General features: G+C 38.2%; 1 protein-coding gene across 1 annotated transcript; it reads right to left on the reverse strand.

The window, feature by feature from the left end:
* Positions 1-6231: 6231 nt before the first annotated feature.
* Positions 6232-8341, reverse strand: LOC124237458 (C-X-C motif chemokine 6). Its single transcript, XM_046657088.1, has 4 exons — positions 8186-8341; positions 7893-8025; positions 7696-7779; positions 6232-7332 (listed from the first exon to the last, which is right to left on the reverse strand). The coding sequence occupies exons 1-4, from the start codon at positions 8289-8291 to the stop codon at positions 7314-7316; spliced, it is 342 nt and encodes a 113-aa protein (XP_046513044.1). The 5' UTR covers positions 8292-8341; the 3' UTR covers positions 6232-7313.
* Positions 8342-19996: the final 11655 nt, after the last annotated feature.

Genomic DNA, 19996 nt, shown 5'->3' on the forward strand with positions numbered 1-19996 from the left:
ATTCTTCTCGGCTAATGATACTATTTGAGCTAGTTGGGGCCAGGAAAGAGGTAGATATGTAGCAGAGTATCATCCAGTCATTGTCTTAATCAACAAACGTGTTTTGTCACAAAAGATACGTCAGCAAGATTCATGAGGAAGTGTTAACGAATTTCTTGTGTCACTAAAATTTCACAGGCTTGTTAGTCAGCATTTGAGGTTAATTAACTTTTGCTAGTTTTTATTTATTCAATAAATATGAATTAAGTACCTGCTACGTGCCAGGAATTGCAAAGTTCGCTTTGTTGTGTAGCTTAGACATTTAACTATTTCGTTTTTAAAAGTGAAATCTCAAATATTTGCACAAAGCAATAAAATATAAATACTAATCTATTATTATTACTACTACTGGTAATTGCTGTTACTGCCATTCGCATTATTTTCTTTGATTTCCATGAAAAGAAACACAGTATAGACAAAGATAAACTGACTGTACATAAATGGGTAAAAGATATTTCAAAATTGGTTATTCAATGAAAAGAAGTTAATGTATACAAAATTATAATTTAAATACATGATAGAAAACTAGTGTCAGAGGTTCTTGAGTTTAAAAATAACTTGATAGCCTTTTTGTGAATCTTACATTGTCAACCTGGTTGGTTTTCCTTTTTTTCTTTTTTTTTTTTGTGGTAAGTTACTTTATCTTTTTTTCCTTTAAGTCACTGTATAAATAGCAGAGTCATTCAGGAAACTAACAAGTTTTCTAAGACTCAAAACACAACTTATCTGTTAGCTATTTCAGAAGAAAGTATCTAGAGACATTGGAGGAACATTTCCACTAAAATTAAGACATCTACTAACTCTGCCTTACATAGCACATTTTGACTGACATCTCTCAAATATAAAGGAAATAAGCTGTCACCTGCAAGTTCATCATAAAAGCAATTGGTACAGAAAATCTTAAGGATAATAAAATTTGGGGTCAGTTTGTTAAAGTGCCTTAATCAGCAAATTGAAATACTAGCCAACAAACGATTTCCTGTAAGTTCTGGAACCAAATGTGTTTTCCATGTAACTCTGAGTTGACAAGAATGGTCCAGACCTCAATTACTCCGGCACTCATTCAGTTGAGGATGCATACTGTCCAGAGGTGAAGCATGGGGTGGGCGTGGGAGGAGAGCCAGGAGGGTGGGAGAGTTGAAAGGGAACTATCTTCCTGGGTGCTATTACACAGAAGCACTGCAAAGTTTTGCGGGCCTGAGAATTTTAATTTTAGGTTGATTAATGCTATTTTTTGAACATCAGATGCATGATGATCCTCTTTTGCTGTTTAGCAAGCCAATCCCAAACTTAGTGGCTTACAACAAAAATTTATTACTTCTGAGAATTCTGTGTGTTAAAGAGAGCGTCTTCTGCTGTCAATCTTGCCTGAGTCCAGGTAAGTGGCTGCAGTCGGAGGGCAATGGGAATGGCTGAGAAGTCCATAACGGCCTCATCCATGTGGGAGGTGCTGGCTGCTGGCTGAGATTTCTGCTGGGGCACCTTAGTCCACCTCCTCTTTTAAGTAGCAGCATTTTACTTCTCAGGAATAAATGAAGAATGGAAGGGAGGGAAGAAGGAGGTGAGGAGGAAGGGAAGGAGGGAGGTGAGAGTAGGGAAGGGAAAGGAAGGAAGAAAAAGAAAGAGAAAGAAAATAAAAAACAAAACACAGCCCTCCACTCTCCTCCCTCCCCTTACCTTCCTCTCTTCCCCTCTCCTCTCCCATCTCCTCTCCTTTTTTCTTCTCTCCTATTTCCTCTCTTCCCCTTTCCTCCCCTCCCCTGCCCTCTGAAACCATGATGCACTACCTAGATGCCCTTTCAGGGTCCTCTGGGTGGTGCACCCTGGCTTTCTGCAGCTGCTGGGAATGATAGCTGCAGATAGCTCACAACTGAGGCCATCTCTGGCATAGCCCACAGCCTAAAGGGACTGTCTCACCCACAATTATGCTCACTGTCCAGGGGTAGCCCACATCTAATGACGGGTCAATGAGGAGATACAGAGTTCTGCCTTCCTTGCCACAATTCAGAAATAGCTCTGAAAGGCCATCCAGCTCCAGAACTTCCCATTGGCTCTCCTGAATCTTCTGTTGTCCCGGCGACTCTCCCTCCGCCCAGTGCTGCTTCCTTACTTCCTGACAGATGTGCATTTTTAGAGCACACCTCGGAACACTTTCTGCACAGATGTCTCCTCTCAGAGAATCCCACCTAAGTCATCCTTTCTCTCTCTTTTTAGAAAATCTAGTCCCTTTTCATTCCGCTTCTGAGTAGAGCTTTGTTAGAGAAAACTCAGTACATTTGCTGCCAAAAGACCTTAACTTAGGCTGAACATTTCGTCTTTGTAATCTCTATATCATAAGGACCCCGGACAGGGTCCAGTATCTAACAAGATTATTAAGAAATGGATATTTGATGGATGAATATTTATAAGAAGGAAAATACCCCATACATGTCAATCATGTTACCATATAAATGACAGAAAATGTATAAAGAATATGAATGCATTGATTCCAGAAGTTTCTTAAAAAAGGCTTGTGGAGACACATTCTTCCAAGGACTAAAAATTAATCATTCATGCATAAGTACAAAGAATATTGATAAATTAAAGGAAATAGTAGTGCTTAAACTATGAAACTCTCAGTTTTCTCATTTGTAGAGGAGGGTTTGAATTAGAAGACTTGGGAAAGGAGCTAACATTTATCAGCCATCTGCTTTGTTCCAGGATTAGCCCTTAGTGTCTGTGAGATAGGTAGTATTGTACTGATCTTACTGATGGGAAAACTGAGGGATGGAGATGTTAAATAAATTGCCAAGGTTACATAACTAAAGGACTCAGAACTGTATTTGAAACACAATTGCTCTGACTTTGTACGGCACCACAAACCGTAAAGAAGCGTCACTCGCCTCTCTTCTTGGGAATGAATCAACTATTTTTCTCTTTTTCTAACCCTAGAGGAGTATCAGAAACAGAAACACATCCATTAAGAACATGGATTTTTCGGGAGGGAGGGTTCTTACAATTTTTCAATGTTTAAGAAACAGGACTCTAGACTTTGTAGAAACAAAACTTTCTACCTCAACTCTAGGTCTTTCTATGTCATTATTTCACGCTATGTATTTGAAGTATGAGCAATCCTTCTTAGGAATGTAATATTAATTTTGCGGACGGAAAGCAAACCAGGACCATCAGCGAAAAGCAGAGTCATGTGCACTCTCCTTGTCTTTCCTGATTTAGTCAGGAGGCACATCGAAATCCCCAGGTGCTCAGTCTATCTGGCAGATTTCTCAATTTGCAACATCCTGGAAGCATTTTTGAAGTTACGTACAATATGAGAGTTACCCACAGCCATTCTTTCCCTTGTGCCAGAATTAAAACTGTGATAGCAGAACAAAGCCACTAGTCATATTTTATCATTGATCTTGTCATACCTTCAGGAATTGAAGGATTATATGGATGTGTCACACCCAGAGGCAAACAGGAAAGTCTGGTAGAATGAAAGGCATTAGTTACACATTAGAAATTGTCTGGAATGGGGCAATAACAGAGTAGATTTTAGCTGACCACTTGTTCACTTCCCAGTGATTTCATATGTGAGAGAGAGTTTCAGATGGATAATGGACGAAAATAATATTTAGGGGTTTGTATGAGAAAAATGTAAGATAGTTCCCTAGAAGAAATACATAAGATTAATTTTCTCCAGATTTGTTAGTCCTTGAGTTTGCTAGTGGCAGGATCAATAGTAATGGTAGGATTGGTGAGTAGTAGCTGTCATTCAGGTTCCTGTAAATTAAACTGCAGTATTATACTGTAATCTTTTTCTTTATAGAACAACCAATTATAGCATAAGCATGACAAATAGAATTGCAAGGGTATTACAAATAGGTTTTATTCTATGATTTATGAGCAAACTAAGCTTATAAATCTTGTTTTGGGGAAAAACAAACATCATGAATAATGATGAAGAGAAAGTAACCTGTAATGTTTATTTCTTCACAAAACATATATTTTGCCCAAGCAAAGGGCATTTAATATGCTTTCATTTATCATTGTTAGGTGCTTATTCAATGAGTATTTTGGGGCTGATATGATAAATCAGGCATTGTTTAAAACATTGAAGTTTATAGTTCAAACATTTATGGTAATCTGATTTGCTTTTTTAGTGTTTTCCCAGGATTAGTGTATAATTCATAGTTTCAAAGAAAAAAAATACTATTTGAGAGAGCAAAAAGAGACCACAGAGATTTAATGAATTTCTTTAAAAACTTGAGTTATTTTGTGCTTTGCTATATTGTGGAAAAACTTGTCCACAAACCCATCCCTTTGAATCTACTGTAAATTTTTCTGTATCTTTGTATCTGTTTCTCTCTCTATATATGATGTATATATATAAATATATAATAATAGAACATATATTCATCTGATATTTTATATATAAGGAGAGAGATGAAAAGATGTAGAATAGCTTAGATTAGATATACATATGCTAATGATATATTACATATACTAATATATACAAATACATGCCAATATAATCATATATAATATATTAATCCAATTGGGATATGTGTGTATGTCTACTAATTGGATTACTTTCTCTATCTCTTTTTTTTTGTGAGGAAGATTGGCCCTGAGCTAATTTCTGTTGCCAATCTCCCTCTTTTTGCTTGAGGAAGATTATCACTAGGCTAACATCTGTGCCAATCTTCCTCTATTTTGTGTGGAATGCCACCACAGTGTGGCTTGATGAGTGGTGCTAGGTCCATGTCTGGGATCTGCACCTGTGAACCCTGGGCTGCTGAAGCCGAGCTCATGAACTTAACCGCTATACTACTGGGCCAGCCCTGGATTACAGGCCTTTTTGTTTTCTTGCTTTTCCTAAAAATGAGCTATTTACATGAAATTTCTATTTTCATACTCGAGAGACAGTGGGACTTGTTCAGCTTAGATCATTCATCTGTTTAAGCACTGCTGTCCTAAGAACTGGAATGAACATGGTACATGGTCCCTGCCCTCCTGGAGCTTACAGTGAAGTTGGAATAGACAATAAATACATGACCACATGTATATAGTTTCTATAGACTTTATAGTCACGTTGGTGACACAATGTTATGAAGGAAAAGAACAAAGTTCTATGAGAAGATATAAAAGAAGCCTTAATCTGGTGGGGGGAAGGGTCAGAGAGGCCCTAAGTGGCAGGTAAACTGTCCCCAAAGGAAGGCTGAGTGTTATCCAGGTGAAAGTGAGGGGTAGGTGTTATAGATTGAGGGGATGGTGTCTGCCTAAGCTCTTGTTGGATTACTTGTAGACAAGAAGGAGAAAAGAGGGTAAAAAAGTTAGAATTTATTCAACACCCACATGAGCCAGGTTATCAATTTTGGGACATTATCTGACAACCTCAGTGTCAGGATGACTTACTAATCATTAAGTCAGTCAGTGTCAGGTATTGGGGATGCAGAAATGAATGAAATATGGTTGACGCTTGGGGAAAGCCCTTAGTAGAGTAGGGTAAAGAAACTTACAATTAAATAAAAGCGATGCAATATTTGATATTCAAGTAAATTCAAGTATCTATAAGATCCTGTGGGAACATCAAAAGGGAACCACCAGTTCTGCTGGGAATGCCAAGGCAAACTTCACAAAAGAGAGATTGTTTGAGTTGAGTTCTGAAGGAAGGAAAGGCTTCCTCCTACAGGCAGAAAAGCAAAGCGATAAGGCTCTTCTGGATGGAGGCCCCAGCAAATGCAAAGGCCTGGACCTAGGAAAGGACACCCCCCAGTTAGGGAACTACACTCCTGACTGCCAAGATGTCAGGGAGAAGTGAAGTTAAAGCGGTAATCAGGAGTCAGATGAGACAGAGCCTAATCTGCCATGCTTCACAACTTTTATTTCATGTCCAGGAAATAGGGAGCCAGTTAAGGGTTTAAGGTAGGGAAGTCTTAACCTATTTGGATTTTCTAAAGAACCTAGAGGCTGCTGGTACTCGCAAAGAGTAACTGAAAGGGGACTGAGCTTGGAGAAAGGCTGGGCTAATGCAATGACATTGGGAAATGAGGGTCTCCTCTTCTAGCCAGAGAGGAGCACGGTTAATTGTCAAAATAATGTAGAACTAAAGAAAAATAAAATGTTTGTAGCAGTATAAGAATGAAGAAACAATATGAGTAAATTTATGTCTTTTATTTTTTTCCAAAGAACAAAAGAAGTACAATTCACCAATGACACACAATTAAAAAGTGTAATTTTAACATAGTAAATGTGATGCATATATAACTCTTTATAACAAATGGTCAAAATTTTAGAAAGATACACCATAAGCATCTACAAATATTAGCAATGCTATGTACTTTTTTGAAAACTAATGAAGAATTTATATTCAAATAGTCTGGATATGTTTTCAAAACTTTCAGAGTATAGATCATTTTTAAGTTTGCTGTTATTCTTAAAAAACTAAAAGAATGCATTTCTATAAAAACTAGAAATAAGGAATTTACCTATTTCCTAGCTTCTTCATCTGTCCAAAACATATATTTAGTGACTAGAATTATAGTACTCCTGATAAAATAGTTAATAAATACCATGTAAAATCAACGTTTAATGAGTAATTCATGACATTATGCCATACTAAGAAGACATCAAATGTCTAAAGTTATATGAAAAGAATACATTAGTCCTTATAGAACTTCAACATTTAGAAATTCTAAAGAAGGGAATACATTCTACACATATAGGCCATACACTATATTCTATGATACGCCCAGGTTTCTAATACAATGTAACTTAAATAGTATCCCAAGGTCAAGAGTAAGGAAATTCTCTAACATATTCCCCAGGTAACAATACTAAAATAATTCCTGTCTCATGAGAAGAATGAAGACAACAGTTTATCTCCATATACAGCATTCTAATGAAATATCATTTGCATATTAAATCCACAGCCTTTTCGGTAACACTGAGGAATACATTCTTCAAATACAAGTCACCTTGAAAGATTAACAACCAGTGATTCTTGACTCACAATTTAGTCAATTGCCAAAGACTTCAACAACGTAGCAGATAAAATAGCAACAAATAAATAACAGAAATACTATGCTAAATACTTCAAAAGCTGAGCACAAAGCCGCAGAGACAAACATAGGTCGGTCCTCCCAACTCTCTCTCCAAGTGGGGTCTTCATGAAGAACCCTAACTCACTGGAGAAAACCAGCCCTTGATTCTTGTCTCCAGAGTCTACAGATCCCCAGAAAACTGCTCTGCTGAAGAACTGGGCAAGTTTTTCAATGCGTGGTCCTTTCTCTTAATCAATTTTTCTTGTTTCCACTGTAGAGAAAAGAATTATATCAGTTTAGCCAAATTTCCACTCTTCTGTCTAGTCCAACCTGTTTTCAAAACATATAGCTTAAGATCAATAAAAAGCAAAGGGTGGGCTCAAGGACTATACTAACAAAAAAATACATCTCAGGCATGAGTTCTGTGTAACCTCTCAGGCAATTACATATGAGATTGTTGATAAGGATTTTCCAAGGACATTCCAGAACCACCTTCCTCTCTACTCCCGAACAACCTTTTTATTCTAAGCACGGTCTGGAATGTTGTAGCCAGATCCTGCAGACAATAAAGACCTTGAGAAGTCTACACTCCCAAGAGAGATTAAGAAACCACAAAGATCAAAGTGACAAGTACCTGTCCAACGTTTTCTGGATGAATTTCTTGATCAAAGGGGCTTCTGGGTCCAGACAGACTTCCTTCTTGTTCTTCAAGGTGGCTCTGCAGAGATAAAAAGGGGATGCATCCATGAGCTGCAGGGGCTGAAGACCCAGGCTAGGGGTACTTCTCTCTTGTCAAGGTCACAGTGGGCAGCGCAGCGCACAGGGACTTACACGACTTCCACCTTGGAGCACTGGGGACCCACGGCGAACACTTGCAGACTACTGATCATTTTGGGATGAATCCCAGGTGTGACGGTTAAACACATGCAACGCAGTTCTCTCACTGCGGCCGCGACAGGACCAGCTGGGGAGAAAGAGAGACATCGAAATAAGGCAGGTTGCTGGGGGAGCTCTTCCCCAGCAAGCCCTGCCCTGGACACTTCCCCGCGCCCTGGACGCAGCGGCGGCCGCTGAGGCTGAGGCGCGCCGCTCTGCCCGGCGTCCCGCGTGCTGTGCGCTCTCACCGCTGACAAGGGGCCCGGGAGGCGTCAGCAGCAGCAGCGCGAGCAGCGCGCACAGCGAGCTTGAAGGGCCGGGGACGCGGGCTGCGCGGCTGGGCAAGAGGCTCATAGCGGCGAAGAGAGCGTGGCGAGAGGGCGCGAGACCAGGAGGCAAGAGCAGGCGCGGAGATTGGAAGCTCCACAGCACTGTGGCTTCCCCAAGCCCTCCGCAACCCTTTTATTTGCACTCGCCTCTTCCCCGAGGCAGGAAACGCAAGCTTTGGGATGCTTGGGAAATTCCCTAGACTGAGGGGGGCGGGGGAAGGGAGGTTGGGTCGAGGAGGGCAGAGCAGCGGGTGTTGGGGAGGAGGATGGCTGGGAGGAGCTGCCCGCAACCGGTCCGGTCCCCGCGGAGTACATTGTAGCCCTGCCCCGCGGTGGACGGAGCTGCTGCTCCCGCCGGGGATGAAGAGCAATCCTGCGGAGATTTCTTCCCCTGGGCCAGCCAGGGCTAGGAAGGCCAGCTTCTCCTGGGGGACAGAGCCCTCTGCGAGATGCTTCTCATCTCCATCTAAAGAGCAAGGCTGAAACCAAAGGAGTAGGAGCTTTGACTTTAGAAAACTTTCTGTACATCCTTAACCCTAATTATTAGTTATTATTATCATTCAGGAACTATATACCCGCAACTGAAAGGCCTACCTCTTCTGCTTGCAGGCAGGTCATGCTAGGTTCGTCAAATTAGTTTATGATTCTTTGGACTTCAGCCAGCTTTACAAGCTAAGGTAATATGATGAAAGTGTCTGTACTCCCACTTGAAGTCAGTGGCAGAATCAGGCTCCACAATCCAAGTGTGCTTGCTGGAGACCCTCTGCTTGTAGTTAGCAAGCATATGCGGGTCGAGGTGGTTTAACAAAAGTTGTCAAAAATCACCCAGCAATTGCCCTGCAAGATGACGCCTTGCTTTCTGCAGTAGAATGCACTATTGAAGTGGAAGAGGTGTGGTCTTCGTTAGAGGTGGGCTTGGGTGGGGCGAGTTCCGAATAACGCAATGCTGAGAGCTGATCTAGCGATGGCTTCTCAGCCAGGTGTGTAATTGACCCAATTTGGGGAAGCTGATGAGTTTGAGGGGCTTATCTGAAACTTTGGTCTAGGGATTTGAATCAATCTGGCAGCAAGACAGCACCTTCTCTGGTTTTACTCAACTTTGTGGGAGGGAAGGGTGACTCACACCTTAAAACTTCTGGAACCATGCAGCTTCACAATCAGTTGTGTGACCAAGACTGTTTCCATAGGCCTGCTCTAGTCCAGAGCGAGCCCAGAGCTGCCCCCTGAATTTGAAGGATGAAGTAGCTTCCAGCTTCCTCTCCCTCTTGCTCCTCTCTCTATCTGTGGGAGTAGTTAGAACACTGAAATTTTAGCGGCTAGCTCTGTTACATGTCTAACTCCATGACAGGCATGGCTCTGATACTGGAATGGCACTTAGGCTTTCTTTCATAGAAATCTAACTAGATCCTCTTCTAGATTGTTCTCAAGACCCTTGTCCTCACAGTAGGCCAGCAAAGACAATCAGTAAACACAATGGCAACCGGAAAACAGTCATGGAATGAAGTTCTTTTCCTTGTCCCTGTGACCTTGGGGAATTTTATTAACTCCCCCACACGTCTTCTTTGGCAGGACTTCACCTCCATTGGTGAACAAGGAGGAGGTGTCATAGATGTTTAGAAGTTTTAGTCTAGAAGGAAACTTAAGAAATTTTCTAGTTGAGGAAGGCTGAGAGGTTTGGCCTTACTTTGTGGGAAACTGAATGGGAAGTTCTCTGTTCTTCACAGCTTCCTGATACCAACAGCATCATACCTGACTCAGCTAATATAATCCTTCATCCTTCTGGGGAGCAGTGATCTGGGAAAACAGCCTGCAGATTTATTATATGGACTTTTTTAGAGATTAGAATGTGGATAAAACAAAACTTCAAAAATGTGACTAAAAATCTTGGGCAATTAAATTCAACTTAACCACAAGGAATAAACTATAGAATAATAAACCTTTAATGACATAGGTTATTGAGGGGTTTTTGTGTGTGGGTGTGTTTAGGTTAGTTACAAATAAGCTATTTTAAATCTAAGTGAACATATGATTTAATTTTGGCACCAGGTAAGATCAAAGGAAGGTTATGAGATGAGATTTCCGTTTCCTCCTGACATGCGTAGATGTGCATACTTCACCTGGTTTGCGCTCTGAATCCGTTTACCATGGATAGTTTGTAGAATATAAGGCACAAAAGAAAAAAAAATTTCTCCAGCTAGGAAACTGGTAATAGAAAGTCCCCGCTAGAAGTGGGCCGTTGGCTTGCCCAATCTCCTCAGGAAGCAATGTGTAACTTAACCTGGGTTCTCATTGAAATCGTTCTGGCCCATTGCCCATGTCTGGCTCCTGTCTAGGCATCTCTTTTTGCAAAGACATGTAGGAATGTGGGTGGTCCAAAGACTCCCTGTAGTTGAGAATGACAGCACTACTATTACAGGAGACAGAGCTCTTCAAAACTAATTGCTTCTTTATCACCAATTCAAAGCGAAGCTGTTGGCCTTACCTGCACTGTGTCTAGATAGTAGAGAAAGGTACTGTGTCATTTTTGTCCCAAGCTATAATACAACAATCCACAAAATGACATCAATATCCTGATAGCCTGAAAGATTTACTGTTTGTCAAAAGCAGTTGAATTTTAATCATGATACCACAGAATAATGTAGTATGAATTAAAACATTTTTAATAGTTTGCAGCTTCCAAAAGACTTTCGTGCTCCTTATCTTTTGAGCCTCCTCTTGATTCTTTGAGGGAAATAAGAAAAACCCCTCCATCCTCATTTTTCAATTAGGGACAGAAAGGCCAGAGAAAGAGTTAAGAAGTGGAAAATTCAGGCTTGGAAGTTAAGCACTAGAGAAATTTTTAATGATTTCCAGATTACAAACCACTTTCTTCATAGTCACTGGCAAACACCCCATGGCTGTCCACATCTGGTTAACCACTTTGCTTGTGTTGCCCAACAACCATATTTTAAGCTGTTGAAATCCTTAGTCTATTGACTCCTGGCCTTTGGGGCCACAATGATGTCAAACATCCAAGAGATGTCCAGGTTAAGCAGCCTGAAACTGTCACCTGCTCTTGAAATCCCTCTCTTTCTTCAAGACCAGTGCAAAGTCCTGTCTTTTCTGAGAAGGTTTATTCTGACAAAGCCAGTTGAAATGTATTCCTTCCACCTTTCATCTTTGAACATCTAGTGAACTTGTAATAACTATCTCATGAGACAGAATTTAATTTTTCCTTAATTTTGCTTTTGTCTCTCTCAAGTCAACCAAAAACTCTTTAAAATCAGTGTTGATGTTTTGTATTTCTCGTGGAAACTCCCATAAGTTCCAAGTTCAGTAGCGAGCTGTCTATGAACATTTGATGACAGATGGTGATAACCTTTTATTTTGTAGTTTTATTTAAGTTACAAGTGGATCTTAAAGTTAGGGAGGAAAGAATGGGGCTGTTTACTGCACTAACCATTTGAGCTCCTCTATTTTGAATTAGCTTTTCCCTATGTTGCAGATTGTTTCTTGGTTATTCTTAGGGCCAGTTCAAACAGTATTTTCAGTCTTTGGAATCTGAACTATTTGAATGAATATTCAGAAACCAGCAGAATATTTGATGTTGAAAGAAAGAAAATTACATAACTAAAGTATCAACCAAATTATTTATTGTCTGTGACTTAGAGATTGTCAGAGATATTTGACAAGGGAACATTCTTATTAAGTTATATTGTGTTGAATGTTAAGAGTGTAAGAAAATTATTCTAAATTGATCTCTTCCAACAAATCAGAGAAGACTCTAATTATGTGATTTAGTGTATGGCTTAGGCTTTTTCGAATATTTTTGTATATTTCTATTTTCCTTTATATCCATTACTCTTTATATTATATTTATATGAGAAATGTTATATGGGGGCCAGTGTGGTGGCGTAGTGGTTAAGTTTGTGTGGTCTACTTTGGCAGCCCATGGTTCACGGGTTCGGATCCTGGGTGCAGACCCGCACACTGTTCATCAAGCCATGCTGTAGTGGGGTCCCACATACAGAGTACAGGAAGATTGGCAACAGATGTTAGCTCAGGACCAATCTTCCTCACCAAAACAAAAAAAGCTACATGATTGCAGTAATAAAAGATGTAGACATAGCATTATCAGGTTAAGCACATCGAGAATATCAGTATAAGAATTTATTAATCAATAAAGAGTTCAAGTGGAGGAGAGCGTTACTTGCTTATATGCACAAGAAAAGAAAAAGCCAGTTACTCTTGGGTTAACATTGCGTTATCAATGTGGTCTGTCTCCTTCCACAATGGGCTTGTAAGTCCAGTAAGTGGCAGCATCATTTAGTGAATAACTTTGCTTACAGTTGCCCCAGCTTTACTGCGAAATGTCAGGAAGGTATTCTCTCCTTCTGTCCACCATCTAATTTTTTTGCTGCTCATTTCAGAATAAATCTGCTTGAAAAAGGAGTAAATCAATGAATCTTGATTGAGTCCAAACTGAGTTAACTCCAAGTAATCATCGGTAGGCTTTTCCTTGCCACCTCCTGGGTGGATGGGGTAGCTTGTTGTCTCTTGTTCAGCTGTGCAAGCCTGCAAAAAATTTTGTGGCAAGGGATGATACATAGGAAAAAAAAGATTTAGGATTAAAGTTTTAAATGTTTTCAAAAAGCCTTGCGCTTCTTGGAAATAGGAAGCATTCATTGCTTTCTTCAGAAATTTGATCTGGGCTAAGCAAAACAAAAATCTTTTTAGGAGTTGACTATTTTAAATAACTTTTGAGAAGTCATTTGTCTGATACTTCAGAGGTCCTTTATGGATATTAAACTTTTAATACTGTGCTTAATAATGGTCATTTACTATACCATTTTTGACCACCATTACTTCCATATTTCTTTTTTTAGGAGAATATCTACTTCTGCATGAACTCACAATATCTTTCATTCTCATTTAATATGTATTATAAACTCATTGATTGCTGTTTTAATGGGAATAATTGTAATGTATTTTCATGTGTGTGATTGATATACTTCCTAGGTAATCAAAACCCTCTCTTTACCTCCCTTGTCACTACGTGAGCAAATAGCAAAGACTCAACATTTGACAAGTATCCAAGACAATATTCATGTACTTAAAGGTCAAACACACACATACACACCACCGCTATCACCACCACCATCAACAACTATGCCATGGTGAATGTTTGTATTCCCCCCAAATTTATATGTTGAAATCCTAACCCCTAGTGTGATTGTATTTGGAAGCAAGGCCTTTGGGAGGTGATTAGGTCATGAGGGCAGATTACTCATGAAGGGGATTCGTGCCCTTATAAAGGGGGCCTCACAGAGCTCCCTCACCCCTTCTACCATGTGAGGACACAGCAAGAAGGTGCCATCTGCAAACCAGGAAGTGGGCTCTCACCAGACACTTAATGTGCCAGCAACTTGATCTTGGACTTCCCAGAGTTCAGAACTGTGAGAAATACATTTCTGTTGTTTATAAACCACCTAGTCTATAGTATTTTGTTTGGCAGCCCGAATAGACTAAAACAAACAACAAGACCAACAAAACAAAGATCAAAAGAGAAAAATAGGAATAGAATATGTTTCATGTTCATTTCTTGCCATAAATTTTTTCATAAATGTGAACTTCAATTCTCAGTGAATGAACTACTTTTATACATTTTTGAAATATTATTTTCACAAGAGTTTGGAATTAGGAAATTGAGCCCACTGATATAAGAGGTGTTGCAACACCAAACCAAAAGTCACAAAATCCTCGAAATTCTGGCTAATGTTGGACTAGGAGTATCTTGCTAAGCAGTTGGCATTTTAAAGCATGGCTTCCCCTGGAGGATAAATTGACAAAACTGCTTTAACGAAATGTTTTGTTTTGAATCATTTTGGTTTCCAAAAATTCAGTAAGTCAGACTGGAAGTTGTTTTCTTTGGGACAGAATATTCCTTGGGAATAGCTTTCATTTTTCCCTAATTTAAATTTGAGAAGTAGATTGGTGAATACTATGACCAAGGATTATATCATAGAAAAGAGGAAAATAGTAGTGGCTAATGTACTAGAAATAGACCAAAGCTGGTATCTCCCACAATATGATTTTACACAAGTTAGTTCTTTGTAATAAATTAAAGTTGTGAAAGTTTTATACGAAGTATATCCAATTAGCTTTCTATGATGGTTTGAAAATGAAATCATAACTTAAACTGAGGAAGCACGATCTATGAAGGAAAGAATTTATGAGCTGGACTTCATTAAAATTAAAAATTTCTGTTCTGTGAAAGACACTGCCAAGAGAATGAAAAGTCAAGTGACAGGGAGAAAATATTTGCAAAAGACATATCTAATAAAAAAAACTTATCCAAAATATACAAAGAACTCTTAAAGTTCAACAATAAGAACACAATAACCTGATTAAAAAATAGGACAAAGACCTTAATAGAAACTTCAGCAAAGAAGATATACAGGTGTCAAATAAGCACATGAAAAGATGCTGCACATCATATGTCATCAGAGAAATGCAAATTAAAACAACAATAAGATACCACTACACATCTATTAGAATGATCAAAATCCAGAACACTGACGACACCAAATGCTGGTGAGGATGTGAGCAACAGGAACTCTCATACATTGCTGGTGGGAATGCAAAATGATACAGCCACTTTGGAAGACAGTTTGACAGTTTCTTACAAAACTAAACATACTCTCAACATACAGTCCAGCAATCAGGCTCCTTGGTATTTACCCAAAGGAGTTGAAAACTATGTCTACACAAAAACCTGTTTATAGCAGCTTCATTCATAATTGCCAAAATTTGGAAGCAACCAAGATGTCCTTCAGTAAGTGAATGGATAAATAAACTTTGGTAAATCCAGACGATGGAATATCACTCAGTACTAAAAAGAAATGAGCTATCAGTGCATGAAAAGACATAGAGGAACCTTAAATGCATATTACTAAGTGAAAGAAGCCAATCTGAGAAGACTACATATTCTATTATTCCAACTATACAACATTCTGGACAAAGCAAAACTATGGAGACAGTAAAAAGATGAGTGGTTACCAGGAGTTAGGGGTGAGGGAGGGATGAATAGGTGGAGCACAGAGGATTTTTAGGGCAGTGACACTACTCTGTATGACACTATAAGGTGAATACATTTGATTATGCATTTATCCAAACCCATAGAATGCACAGTACTAAGAGTGAACCCTAATGTAAACCATGGACTCTGCACGGTAATGATGTGTCAATGTAGGTTCATCATTTATAACAAATGTACCGCTGTGGTGGGGGATGTTGATAATGGAGGAGGCTATACATGTGTGGGGGCAGGGAATATATAGGAAATCTCTATACTTTCCTTTCAATTTTGCTGTAAACCTAAAACTGCTCTAAAAAATAAAGCCTATTTAAAAAACTTTTTAAAATTATTTTTTAATTTTGAAAAAGAGAAAAAGTGTTCTTCAGCCATGAATCCTTGCCTTATCTGAAATCTACTTATTGCTATGCCACTACCTGTATGATCTTAAACAATTTATCACCTCTTTAAATGAAAATATCAATATCATTTTCTTCTCCATAAGACTTTCGAGAGGAACAAATAGGATAGCTATGAAAAAGTTTTAAAACTATATATAGTTTTTCTTTTTTATGTCTTAAATTGAGGTAAAATTTACATAGTGAAATCACACATCTTAAGCGTACAGTTGAGTTTTGAAAAATGTAAACAATTAATCAAGATATAGAACACTTTCATCTCCCCAGGAAATCTGTGCTCTTCTCCATTTAATCTCCCTTCTCCAGAGGAAACCACTTTTCTGATTTTTAGTTTTACCTGTTCTTGAACTTCATATAAATGGGATCATTGAATATGTACTCTTTTATGCCTGGTTTCTTTTGCTCAACTTAATGCCTCTGAGCTTCCTCCATGTTATTGTGAATATTCCTCCATACTCCTTTTTATTCAGTTGAATATTCCTTGAATAACTCAATGAAGTACTCAATTGTACAAATATATCAAAATTTGTTTATCCATTCATCCGCGGATGGACATTTGGGTCATTTCCAGTTTTTGGCTAAAAATTTGCCTATTAGAAATACATTGACTATAACCATTATATAAATATTTTTGTGTGTTGTAGAATAAAGATGGTCATAAATTATTGCTACTCTTTTCATTGAAATGTGGCATCTATTTTTCACATCCTGGAATCTGAACTGCTCCTGTGACTGATTTTAATCAATGTAATTTGCAGAAGTGATGCTATGTAATTTATGAGAATAGATCTGGAGCTCCCATCTTTGTCTTTTGGAATGCTCCCTCTTGGATCCCAACCACTAGGATGTGGGAGGCCCAGACTATCTTCAGAGTCCTTATGAAAGAGAACCAAGGCACTCTAGCTGGTATCCTCAGCTGAGCCTCCAGCTAAAAGCCAGCACCAACTGACAGTCATGTGAGTGATCATCTTGTACCTTCCAGCCCAGTTAAGTTTCAGATGACTGCGACTCCAGGGGCATGAAGCAAAAGAATCACCCAGATGAGTTCAGTCAACCCACATAATCCTGAGGCAAGAAGTACTTACCGTTTGAAGATGCTAAGTTTTGGGATAAGTTTTTAAAGTGAGAATAGAGAAAATAGATATTCTCATTCCTCTTGGGTAAGTATGTAGGAATGGAATTGCTAGGTCACAGGGTATGTATACATCTAACTTTATAGAACTCCAAATTATTGTCACACTCCCACCAGCAAAGTAAGAGTGTTCTTACACATCCTCATCATTGCTCTTCTTTAAATTTTAGCTTCTGGTAGGCATTTAGTAGTAAATCATTGTGTTTTTAATTACTATTTCACGATTGCTAATGATGTCATGTGCTTTGCCATTTGTAAATCGTCATTTGTGAAGTATATTTTCAATTTTTTTGCCATTTTCTTTTAAATTGGTTTGTTTGTCTTTTTGTTATTGATTTGTGGGAGTTCATTTTATAGTCTAGTTACAAGTCCTTTGATTTATAGATAAATGTATTGTGACTATTTCTCCCAGTCTATAGCTTGAATTTTCATTTTCTTTAGAGTGTCTTTGAGGAGCAGGAGTTTTAAATTCTGATGAAGTCTAATTTACCAATTTTTAATTTTATGGTTAATAATTGTTTTTGTGTGTCCTCTCTAAGAAATCATTGTCTACTCCAAGGTTAAAATATGATATTCTCCTATGTTTTCCTCTAGAAGCTTTACACTTTTAGCTTTTATGTTTAGGTATATGGACCATGTGAAAGTAAATTTTTTTTTCCTTAAAGATTGGCACCTGAGCTGACATCTGTTGCCAATCTTCTTTTTCTCTTTCTTCCTCTTCCTCTTCTTCTTCTTCTCCCAATCCTCCCCCTCCCCCTCCCTTCCTCCTCCTCCTCAGCCCCAAAGGCCCCCAGTACATTCCAGTTGTGAGTGCCCCTGGTTGTGCTATGTGTGATGCCACCTCAGCATGGCCTGATGAGCGGTGCCATGTCCCCACCCAGGATCCAAACCTGGGAGACCCTCGGCTGCTGAAGCGGAACACATGAACTTAACCACTCGGCCATGGGGCTGGCCCCTCAAATTAAATTTTTATGAACTATTCAAAGTAGTGGTTGAGCTTTATTGCTTCATTTTTGTTTCCAATATAGATATCCAGTTATTCTAGTAAAATTTTTTAAGATCTTTTCCCACTGAAATTCCTAGGAGCCATTATCAAAATTCAATTGATGGTATATATGTGTGTCTACTTCTGTACTTTATTTGGTTTCATGGATCTATTCATCTCTTCTTATACCAATACCACAGTGTCCTTATTAATGTAGCTTTGTAAGTCTTGAAATCAGATAGTGTGATTCTTCCAAATTTGTTCTTCTTTTTCAAAATTATATAGGCTGTTATAATTCCTTTGCTTACATATATAGATGTTATTAGGGATGGACCAACTTCTCCAAAAGTAGCTTGCTGGGATTCTTATTTGATACTGCACTGAATGTGCATGTCAATTTTGGGAGAATTTTCATCCCAATAATAATGAGCCTTCAAAACTATGAACAGAGCTTAGGTATCTTTTCATTTATTTAGATCTTTTCTTTTTTCCTTTTTATGTTTTATAATTTACAATGTAGAATTCTTGCACATATTTCATTGAATTTATTATTTTATGATTTTGATGCTATTGTGAACCATATTTAAAATTTTTAATTTACAATTATTTGCTGCTAGAATACAGAAATAAAATAGATTTTTAATATATTTACTTTATTCCTGAAATCTTACTAAATTCACTTATTAGTTCTAGTAGATTTTGTAATTTTTCTTTCGTCTTCTTCTTTTTCTTTTTGCTGATTATTAGATCCCCTAAACTTATTCATCTTATAACGGGAAGTTTGTATTGTTTGACCAACATTTCCCACCATCCCCACCCACAAGTTCTGGCAACTACGTTCTGTTCTCTGTTTCTACAAATTTGGCTTTTTTTTGCATTCCACTATAAATGATATCATACAGTATTTCTCTTTCTCTGTCTGACTTATTTTACTTAGCATAATGCTCTTAAGGTCCATCCAAGTTGTTGCAAATGGCAGTATTTCCTCCCTTTCTTATGGTTAAGTGACATTCAATTGTATAGATAGATGTAAATATAGATATAGATATAAATTTCTATCTATCACATTTTATCCATTCATCTATCAATGGACATTCAAGTTGTTTCCATGTCTGGGCTATGGTGAATAATGCTGCAATGAGCATGGGTTAGGCAGATATCTTTTTGAGATGGTGATTTTATTTCCTTTGATGTAAGTGGGGTGGTTGAATCGTATGATAGTTGTATTTTTAATTTTTTGAGGAACTACATGCTGTTGTCTTAGTGGTTGCGCCAATTTACACCCCTACCAACAGTACACGTGTCCCCTCTTCTCCACATCCTCTCCAGCACTCGTTACCTCTTATCTTCTTAACAGCTATTCCAACAGGTGTGAGGTGATATCTCCTTGTGATTTTGATTTGCATTTCCCCAATGACTAATGCTGTTGAGCATCTTTTCCTGTACCTGTTGGCCATTTGTGTGTCTTCTTTAGAACAATGTTTATTCAGGTCTTTGCTCATTTTTAAATCAGATTATTGGTTTTTTTGCTATTGAGTTGTATGAGTTCCTTATATATTTTGGATATTAATTCCTTATCTGATATATGGTTTGCAAATATTTTCTCCCATTCCACAGGTTGCAGTTTTACTTCTTTTCCAATTTTTATGCTGTTCTTTCTTTTTCAGGCTTTATTGCACTGGCTAAAATCTCCAGCATAAGGTAAGGTTGAAAGGGTGAGAATGGACACAATTATCTTGTTCTCATTCAAGTAGGTCAAGTTGGTTGATATATTGTTCAAACAACTGTAGATTAACTGATATTTTTGTCTACTTCTATCAATTACCAAGTGTTATGAAAATCTCTGTGATTGAAGAAATGCCTGTGATAAGTTTTGTTTCATGTAACTTAAGCTCTGTTATTAGGCACATGCATATTTAGGATTGTTACATTTTCTTGATGAATTGACTCTTTATCATTATGAAAAGTCTTTCTTCATCTCTGACATTTCTGTGTAAAAACAACTCCTTTTCTTGAAGTCCATTTTGTCTAATATTAATAAGGCCACCCTAGGATTCATATGCTTCATAGTATGGCTTTTTCCCTCTAGTGACTTTTCATATATATGTACCTTTATATCTAAAGTGCATTTCTTACAGTC

The sequence above is a fragment of the Equus quagga genome, chromosome 3, assembly GCF_021613505.1.
Source record: "Equus quagga isolate Etosha38 chromosome 3, UCLA_HA_Equagga_1.0, whole genome shotgun sequence".
Taxonomy (NCBI): domain Eukaryota; kingdom Metazoa; phylum Chordata; class Mammalia; order Perissodactyla; family Equidae; genus Equus; species Equus quagga.

Excerpts from the sequence above, each read along its gene's own strand:
- LOC124237458 (XM_046657088.1), bottom strand. The coding sequence starts at position 8,291 with ATGAGCCTCTTGCCCAGCCGCGCAGCCCGCGTCCCCGGCCCTTCAAGC. Across the intron at positions 8,026-8,185 it reads TCCCGGGCCCCTTGTCAGCG|CTGGTCCTGTCGCGGCCGCA; the intron begins GTGAGAGCGCAC and ends CTTTCTCCCCAG. Across the intron at positions 7,780-7,892 it reads TGCTCCAAGGTGGAAGTCGT|AGCCACCTTGAAGAACAAGA; the intron begins GTAAGTCCCTGT and ends TTATCTCTGCAG.